Genomic DNA, 8,866 nt, shown 5'->3' on the forward strand with positions numbered 1-8,866 from the left:
GAAAGCAGGCTCAGAAGTTGGGAATACGTGGAAAGTCACCACTCCCGAATGAGTTCGCGCGAGAGAACGTAATATTTTTGTTTTAAGTCGGTTTGAACAATCCGGATAAGCGCAAGTGTGGTGTCGTCTGCCGCTCGTCTGAGGAACCACACTCAGTCTTGAGTTTTGATGCCAGAAGTGGAAAGTCATCACTCCCGAATGAGTTCGTGCGAGAGAACGTAATCTTTTAGTTTTAAGTCGGTTTGAACAATCCAGATAAGCGCAAGTAAGTACCATTTTGATTAGCCATCGTACCTAAAATGACTGTGCACTGTGTAAACAATGAGTGACGTATACGTGCGAGAGGCAAACATATCAAAAATGCGTGCGCCACTCAGTAAAAGCGTCTACGGTAATTCACGTAGGCCAAAACACACAAGGAAAAAAATTTAATCGGCAATCACAGACATTGGCATTCGGACGGAATTAGTTTTCTCAAAGGATCACTGAGTTTGCCAAAAAACAGTAGGTAATTTGCTCTGGAATTATTACAGAGGTCTTGTGAGAAAAACACCAACGTGGCCGATTCGGACGGGATTAACATCACAAAGTACGTCTGTGAAAGACAAATTTCTCTAACGACCCCCTGTAAAACTAGTCCCGTCCGAATAGGGCTACAGTATTTAAAATAAAAGACAAAAACACAACAAAATTACTATAATTTTAAGTCAAATTTAAATGAAAACAAACACAAAAACTGAAAACTAATTCAAAATATTTAAAAAGTATATATCATAGTATCTCAATAGCACTAAAACAACAGTGGTCTGTTCCTCATTAAGATATTGCATGACTACATGGAATATAACACAACACAGCACATATTTGTACTTTTATGTTGCTTTTTTATGGTACTTTTATGTTGCTTTTTTGTTTCTGAAACTTCACAGGCAGTGTACACAATGTATACTTTTACAATATGGAAAAGAGCGTGTGTGAATATTCTTCAAAACTTCTCCTTTTGTGTTTCACAGAAGAAATAAAGTCATATGGCAACATGGAAATCCGTTAATAATAAAAACATGAATTTTGAGGTGAACTATTCTATTAAGCAAATGGGAAATAATGTTTATAATATAAACATTAAATCTTAGTTAATTATTATATTATATTAATTAACTACTGTACTGTATGTACTATTGGGTTATGGATAGGGATGGTTGCTTATAATTATGCATAACTTACTGCTAAGTACATATAACATGTAACTACATCAACTTAAAGTGTTACCTAATTTATTTACTATATTATTGATGTATTCCTTTTATTCATACTAGAAATACATTTCATTTAAAATTCATTTAACCACATTATTACATAATGAATTCCTCATATAGGATGGCTAAAGCAGCTTGTCTGGGCTTTGTATGTTCCATCATGACATACAGAAATAGAATCAATGATCCGACTGAAATCGAAAAGAACACTTTTTTGTGCGCCTGCACCATATGACCTACTTGGTTCAATACTGAGGGCGATGGTAAATTTAGCAGGCCTAATTTACAGCCGTGTGACCCAGCACTAGACAGCATCAATGCACTGGAACAGCACACAGCCCATTTAGATGCTTGTTTGAGCTTTATGTTTCAATAAAGTGATGTTTGTGTGTGCTTTCTGGTACTTCATATCATGCTTTGTGTTTTTTCTGTGTGTTGAAAACATCAAGTAATGATAACAAACCGGTTTCAGCCTGATAGTGAGCTTAAACTGAGAATCATTTCAATCGATTATATGCATACTGGGATAGTTCAACTAGACACTAAAAAGCAAACAACATCAGAACAACAAAATTGTTATTTTTAAATGTGTTATAGGCAAAATATGATTACGTCAATAGCGTAACCTTGGGTTGCATTTGGAGTCATATCTTTTCAACTTTTTCATTAATTCATTCATTCATCCATTCGTTCATTCATATTTTTTTTTATGTTGATGATATTTCAAATAAAGCAGTAGGCAATCATTTGGAAGCTGTCTTGAATTCTCAATACATGTTGGCACATCAATGTTTTTTCAGCCCTGTAGCTTGTTTTGTCAGTGTTCAAGAATCAGTGCGCAGTGTATTTTGAGCTGTATCGATATCCATAACCTACGATCAGCATGATTTATAGTACTTTAAAATGTTATAGAAAGATCACGTCTCTTTCAGGTCTTAGAGTTCAGCTCTCCTCTCGTAAAACGCTCATTCCCTTCAGCTGTTGCCCATGTGCTCAATCACGCCATCAAGGATGAGCTCATTTATGTGGCAAACACACATTGTCCATGTTTTTCGAGAGAGACCCTGCAGGCTGCTCAGAGAACATCCACTGGTGCTGTCATTGATGTTTATGAGGGGGCGGAGTCAAAACTTGAGTGCATGTGAAAGTATGGTGGGAGGAGTTACATCACAGTCACTCGATACAAGGGATGACCTCTGTAGGATCCCCAAAATAACCCTACAAAGGGTATATAGGACCCTGCTCTAACCTTCACTCTCAAAAGAGCAGACTGTACAGACCGTGCAAATAAAGTTGATGAAACAAGTGGTGATGGGACAGATAAACTAACCAAACTTGACAAGAAAACGAATCCCCCCCAATAAGGAACAGATTCCTCTGGAACAGTGACATTATTTCAGACTTGAAGCGGATTGTAAAAACTGAAAACAGTGTGAACCCAAAGTCAAGGTTCAAGATCTCCCCAAAACAGGATTTTACTTTTGCGTGGAGCTTGACTTGAGTTTCAGAGTGTCTTTTGTCCTCCTCTTGAGCCTAGAGCCGAGGGGGGAGGCAAAGCCGTGGCGTCTGCGGGAATGAAGTACAGCTACCAGTACCCGGTGTCACAGTACACACGCTCCAGCACACACTACACCTCCACTCATTACACACCGTCACACTACTCCAGCAGCTCGTACTCGCCCGGATACTACAGTTCCACAAAGTACAGCCCGACTACACTCCACACGCCATCATACCACACTCCACCGGCTTACACACCTGCCTACAAGCCCACCTCCACTTACACCCCCATCTATAGCAAGGCGTCCCAGCTGTGCAGCTCAGCCCGGACAAGCGTACAGCTTACTCCTACTGTAGCCCTCAAACCCGCCCGGGCTGTGCGTTTCACGAACGATGTCGTATTCCAGGATTTGGTCCGGCACAGCGAGCTGGAACAGATTGGTCGGTTTATGAGGGCGAGGAAAGTGCGTCTGGACACCATCTTCCATTCTGGTGAGTGAACCTCACCTTTCATACATCGAGTGCAAACAAATTCATTCACTTGTTTAATCTATGATCGCCAGTCCCAGCGTATTTCAGTGTGTTAAAATTAAGTAAACCATTTGTAGGTCAACTTCCTGTAGAGTGTAAACACTTTTTTGGCTTTATGGCATGTTTAAAACATAGATCAAACATAGCAGTCTGACATGTCAACTTCTGGTTTAACCAATCGTAGGAAGTTGAGGCAGGGCCAAAGGGGGGCTAAGCTTCAGCAGTTATGGTGCATCTACGTCATGTTGGAAAGATCGTATTCATGAGTTAATTGCACATGAACATCACAACAGAATTATGAGCTTACGAGCTGGAAACTCAAGATTTTCTTGGAGGCCAGTCAGTGGAAAAACATGCCGAATGCAATAGATGCAGTATCTGTATTGATGGTAAATTTGTTCAAATTAGTCTTTTTTTTTTCATTTACAATAAAACTACGTTGCATGAACAAAATACCATAGTATTGTTCAATTACGATTGTTAATTATGACTATTTATATGATGATTTACAAATGCACATTTTGAATTTATGATTTTGTAGATGTAGTGTTAAAAAAATCTTGTTGAATTTTATTCACAAAATGTACACCACCATTTTGCTCCAACCAAAGTTATTCGTACGCACTTGGCATCGTAATTACGACATTTCATAAATGCGAACTTTCCAGGAGGTCTTTAACACACTATTAGCCTCTTTTAGCAGATGCTGTAAATAAAAATAAAAACATGTTACTCCTTGGATATCTTTTAAAAGTAGCCGAATATTCTTACTAAAAAATGGTTTTCACAAAAATTCGATAAAAAATGTGCAAAAATTTTACCTTAAGGGGAATAACAGTTTGTCACCAGTGTTGGGGGTAACGCATTACAAAGTAACACGAGTTACATAATCAGATTACTTTTTCAAGTAACTAGTACTGTTTCATTTACAGTAAAATATCAGAGTTACTTTTTCAAATAAGTAACGCCAGTTACTTTTTTTACATTTGTTGACTGACAGATCTCCTTTCCCCATGTTGAGAGATACTCTAGATTAGATTACTCTAGATAAACATTTGTGCTTCTTTTTTTATTGCTGAAGTGTGTTTAACTTTCTTTTTTTATTGTTCTACTTGCTTATTAATTTCACTTTTGATGTGAAAGGGCTTTTACGTTTTATATTAAAAACAAACACGCAAGCCCTGCCCAGATTTAAAAAGTAACGCAAAAGTAACGCAACGCATTACTTTCCATAAAAAGTAATTACGTAACGTATTGTAGTATTGTAATGCATTACTTTTAAAAATAACTTTCCCCAACACTGTTTGTCACTAGGGCAATACCATTAAAGGGACAAATTTTAACCCCTAAAAAGTGCATAGTTGTACCTTCGAGTAGTAGTGTGCACCTATAAGGTACTACTAAAACTTTTTAGGGGTAAATAAGGTGCAAAGAAGTCCCTTTGAGGGTGCTGCCCTAGTGATGAGGTTTATTTTTATATGTTGGCTTCAAGGAGTTCTAATATAGAGTGATCAGTCGCATGATGGCTCAGATGATTGGTTAAAAAGTTTTCCAGAAATTATTGCATATGGTAGAACAATTCAAATCACAGATTTCTACAGCTGTATGCGCCAGCTGAGCAACTGGCATTAAGATGAACGGGAACATAAATGGATAGCGGCGTTTGCCAAATAATAGACAATTCGGGGGATTATTTTGGGATTATGTTTGGTATGGCACAGAAATTACACTCTAAACTTTGAAAATTTATAGTTTTTTATTTGTCTTTTTAGATATAAACAGTTAAAGCGTATGGTATCTGTTTGAGTCTGGGGTATTTTCTGGAAAGGTTTAATCTCACTGCTATCTGGAAAGAGAAACTGAGCAGCCCACCCTAACAAAAGATGGCTTTTTCTCAGGAATGGCAGCACTCCATGAAGCCGTGCTTTCAGGAAACCTGGAGTGTGTGAAGCTCCTGATAAAGTACGGAGCTGACGTTCACCAGAGGGACGAGAACGGCTGGACGCCACTGCATATGGCGTGCAGCGACGGTTATCCTGAGATTGCACGGTGAGAACAAACTCATACATGCACAGTCCAATAAGCAATATCAACAAAAAAAGTGACCATTGGAAAACAAATTAGTATTGCATTTAATTCAAACCTTGCAAAAACAAATGCAAATTAAAACCATGTAAGTTCCAAATAACACTGTCAACTACTGTCTAAATAGGCACTTTCCTTTTAAGGCAACAATCTTAACTGAAATAAACCTCATGAGTGACCAATATGCAGTCATTCAAACAATACTCATTATAAGACACTTCTGCAGAGACCTGACTCTCAACTGATTTCAATAGAGTTTAGAATGTTGCTAAGCTAATAGTATTATATTGGGTAAAGTGGTCAATTTTTTATTTAATTTACCTATATTTTTATTGTGAGCAGTACTGGGTCGGGGAACAGAGCCATTAATTATAGTTTAGCATTCATTTTATCCCCCTTGTGAAAATAAGTGTGCTTAACTTAATAACTAAAATAAAAGGCCACTTAAGTGTACTTAAAGAGTACACTTAATAACTATAATTATAAAATAAAAGGCCACTTAAGTGTACTTAAAGAGTACAATTTCATGACTGTTTCACACTTAAGTACACTTAAAAAGTGCTCTTTGTAATAACATCAAATCAAACGTTTTACTTTAAAATACATTTTAAATCATAATTTTTTCGTATTCTTTACACACTTGTTTTGATGTGTCGACAATAGAAGTAAAAATTAAATTACAAAAATGTCCTGTTTATGAGTTCCAAATAAGCACTCTAAAGTTCAGCTAAAATAGAAATTCAAACTATAATACATGTTCATTTAATTGAAGTTAACATCAATTAAGTGTCCAAAAACATTAGTTCAGTTGAACTTAAGCATATTATTCCTGTAATATGTTCTCTCTCTTTTTTTTTTCAAGTTTGCCAAAGTGTACTTATTTTTTTCAAGGGTATATTATCAGATTGTTACTGTTTGCTAAATTAGTTGTATTAAAATGTAAAATATAATTCCTCCTTTAGGTACCTTCTCTCTCTGGGTGCCAGTGTGGAGGCCGAGAATGAAAATGGGGAGAAACCAGCAGACCTCATCGACGCAGACTGCAAAGAACTGCTCAAGCTCTTCGAGACAGGCTGTGTTTGAGTGCTGACCCACGGAAGAACTTGAAAAAAAAAAAGCTAGCTTTCAAAAAACATTCAGATCACTCTCCTGAGCTTCGCATTTTGTGTGGTTCTCCTGAATATTCTTTATATCTTTTTTTTTGGGCTTTTAGCTAGACACAACATTATTATACAGTACAGAGGGACACCAAACCCTGCATATCTGTTTGCTTTTGAAGTCATTTAAGTATTTCTGAGTGAAACACAGTATTGAACGAGGAAAAATGAAAGGTGGGACTTTTATCCATTGGGAATAGATTGGATTATGAAAAGTGGGTGTATATACCGCAATGCAGTCAGATGTTTTGAGGGAAGGTTTTCTAATGTCAGAAAAAAAAGAAAAGTTGTTTCAGAGGGGGAGCAAGTTATTAAACTTTGATAAAAAATAAAGAAGACAAATGGAATAACATACACAATAAGACCAGGAATGTTTATGTAAAACATGCACTTGTCAGAACACGCCAACCGACACTTTCTTCATCACCATACATTCGCACAAACCAGCATCTCTCAAATGTTTACAGACAGATCTGCAATTGTTCTTTTTCACTGCTGTGTTAACCATACCTTGCACCAGGGGTCCCTTTGACATGCTCTTGATTGTTATCATTTTCACAATTCAGAAAAGTGATCTTTTATGTGACAAGGGATACAATCCTGTTTATGCAAAGAGATGCTTGCTGAGAAATGCACAGCCCAGAATGAAGCGTGGTGCCGTCTGTCTGCTGGGCAGCAGGAGAGCACAGAACCACAACCTGCCATCAGACTCGCTTATGAAGAAATACTGAGGCTTTGTGCATTACTGTTAAAAGTGAGGGCACTACTGACATTTTGAATGTCTCTTGTCAAAGTCTTATCTTTATCTTATTTTTTACAATGTTTTCATAAATAAAGCTGCTTTTATATAAATATTGAGTTGTGATTTGCATCAAACACTTTGAAGATTATAAAAACTTAATGCTGCCTAACTGGAATATAGAGATGACTTCATTTACTAATTTATATTAGTGCTGTCTCAAACAATTAATCGCGATTAATCGCATCCAAAATATAAGTTTTTGTTTACATAATATATGTGTGTGTACTGTGTATATTTATTATACATATATAAATACACACACATGCATGTATATATTTAAGAACAATATGTTATGTGTATATATTACATATATTTATATATAATATAAATAATATGAATATAAATTTATACATGTATTTTCAAAATATACACTGTATGTGTGTGTATTTATATATACATAATAAATAAACACAGACAGTACACATACATATATTATGTAAACAAAAACTCTTATTTTGGATGCGATTAATCGCGATTAATCGCTTGACAGCACTCATTTATATTTTTTCTCTCTGGCAATATTTGATATAGGTCTTGATCTATGTGCTTCAAAAGGTTATGATTTTCAGAATCTTCATTTCAGCAACATTCACTGTTGCCAAGTAGATTCAGAAAACAAAACAGTGAAAATATGTATTAAAGTTAAATAAAAATAATCAAATCATGTTGTTTTTCACTAGCTAAACACAAGGAAGAATGATATTTAGTCATTTGCGTGATGCACCTATAAAATAAGACACAGTAATAAATGTCAGCTATTTATCAACGTTCATTTTACCAATACATCCTGATATAAATGATGCAACCTCATAAAAGTGTATGTCACAATATGTGACCCTGGACCACAAAAGCAGTCATAAGTAGCACAGGTATATTTGTAGCAATAGCCAACAATACATTGTATGGGTCAAAATTATCAATTTTTCTTTCATGCCAAAAATCATAAGGATAGTAAGTAAAGATCATGTTCCATTTTAGAAATCTTATCCAAGTTGTAGGCTAGTCAATATTGGTCAGTCAGTCGTATCTGACATAAAGGATCCGCGAATGAAACTGTGACCACAAACACATACCATTAATTAAGTGAATTATATGGCAATAATCAGCAATATGCTTTCACACAAATAACTTTATTTTTTTAATGTTTCAATATGTGTTGACACAAATGACTTATTTGAATTTTTCCATTGATACAAATATGGTTGAGTTGGTGAGTTTATATGAGTTGTTAGAAAAGAAATGCGTAGAGACGTTATTGCTTGATGACATCAGGAACCGATTAATCGGCTTTTTGAACTGGTTCCATGAGCCGATCTGTCAGAAAAGTACCGGTTCGCGGAAATGAATCGGACTTTGCAATAAATCACATGTGACAGTCCTGCGTTTTACAGCCAATCAGAAACGCTGTCAATTGTTTTGCATATTCAGGTTTGATATCATCGGGTTCAGGGATTGAAAGTAATTTTTTCACTCACCAGCCAATTTGGCTACTAAATTTTTAAGTTACCGGCCATTCATAACTTCTACTAGCCAAA

At 36.0% G+C, this 8,866-nt stretch overlaps 1 protein-coding gene across 1 annotated transcript; it reads left to right on the forward strand.

The window, feature by feature from the left end:
• Positions 1 to 2,498: 2,498 nt before the first annotated feature.
• On the forward strand, positions 2,499 to 6,858 carry LOC107665625 (protein phosphatase 1 regulatory subunit 27-like). The gene is made up of 3 exons (XM_016456566.1): positions 2,499 to 3,248; positions 5,186 to 5,336; positions 6,335 to 6,858. Exons 1-3 carry the CDS (start codon positions 2,831 to 2,833, stop codon positions 6,453 to 6,455), a joined length of 690 nt encoding a protein of 229 aa, XP_016312052.1. The 5' UTR covers positions 2,499 to 2,830; the 3' UTR covers positions 6,456 to 6,858.
• The last annotated feature ends 2,008 nt before the right edge of the window (positions 6,859 to 8,866 follow it).

This window comes from Sinocyclocheilus anshuiensis, unplaced genomic scaffold (assembly GCF_001515605.1).
Source record: "Sinocyclocheilus anshuiensis isolate Anshui unplaced genomic scaffold, SAMN03320099.WGS_v1.1 scaffold229, whole genome shotgun sequence".
NCBI classification, from domain to species: Eukaryota; Metazoa; Chordata; class Actinopteri; order Cypriniformes; family Cyprinidae; genus Sinocyclocheilus; species Sinocyclocheilus anshuiensis.

Coding starts and splice junctions, on each gene's coding strand:
- LOC107665625 (XM_016456566.1), top strand. CDS start 2,831: ATGAAGTACAGCTACCAGTACCCGGTGTCACAGTACACACGCTCCAGC. Junction 3,249..5,185: donor GGACACCATCTTCCATTCTG/GTGAGTGAACCT, acceptor GCTTTTTCTCAG/GAATGGCAGCACTCCATGAA. Junction 5,337..6,334: donor GGTTATCCTGAGATTGCACG/GTGAGAACAAAC, acceptor TTCCTCCTTTAG/GTACCTTCTCTCTCTGGGTG.